This window comes from Histoplasma capsulatum, genomic scaffold, assembly GCF_000149585.1.
Source record: "Histoplasma capsulatum NAm1 scaffold_266 genomic scaffold, whole genome shotgun sequence".
NCBI classification, from domain to species: Eukaryota; Fungi; Ascomycota; class Eurotiomycetes; order Onygenales; family Ajellomycetaceae; genus Histoplasma; species Histoplasma mississippiense.
In genome coordinates, this window is record NW_001813716.1 from 185 (window position 1) to 866 (window position 682).

A 682-nucleotide genomic window follows, 5' to 3' on the forward strand; every position below is an offset into this window, starting at 1 on the left:
CTGCATCCCAAAGCAGAAGGAGAAAGGGTAAGGCTGAGGGAGAGCCCGATATTGATGCTCTGTCGGATTTACCGCTAATCAGACGCTGACCCATCTTCAGCTTCTTCCGCGATGGCAAAAAGAGCAAACTGCGCATGCGCCAACAGTGCAAGGCCCAAGTCAACCATTTTTCTCCATCAATGACACCGTGTATGGATGGCTTCCCCGGCAACGCTTTTTTCACAACGTACAGCCCCGTGGGCTGTCTATTCTCAAGTGCGTGTTGCCTGCACCGGAGATGTCGGTCTCGTTGAGCCAGTAGAGCTCGGGGAGATGTTTTCCCGAGACTCAACAGACTGCTGCTGGACCATATCGGTCATGGTTGCTTGGTCAATATCGTTGTTTTCTGCGTCCAGATGTCAGTTACGACTCGTTATCAATAGGATGATGGGAGTTTCTGTTGCACCTGTGGCAGAACTTGAACCACTGCCGCCTCTACTATCCACTGGGCCAGTCTCTGATTCCTCAATCTTACGAGTTCGAGTTGTCCGGGTACTCATGATGGAACTGTGGCGTCGGATGGTCTGCAAAGCTTGGGTGACCTTTGTGAGGGAAAAGAGAAGATCGAGCGAGGGAAAAGTGGGAGGAGGCCTGGCTTTATATGCCTCGGACTTAGGGCTGCCTCTCCCCCCCCACAAGACAA

At 52.5% G+C, this 682-nt stretch overlaps 1 protein-coding gene across 1 annotated transcript; it reads right to left on the bottom strand.

Annotated features, from left to right (window-relative positions):
• Positions 1–251: 251 nt before the first annotated feature.
• Positions 252–539, bottom strand: HCAG_09345 (predicted protein; the record flags this gene model as incomplete). Its single annotated transcript, XM_001535694.1, has 2 exons — positions 252–385; positions 446–539. 2 exons carry the CDS (start codon positions 537–539, stop codon positions 252–254), a joined length of 228 nt encoding a protein of 75 aa, XP_001535744.1.
• Between the last annotated feature and the right edge of the window lie 143 nt (positions 540–682).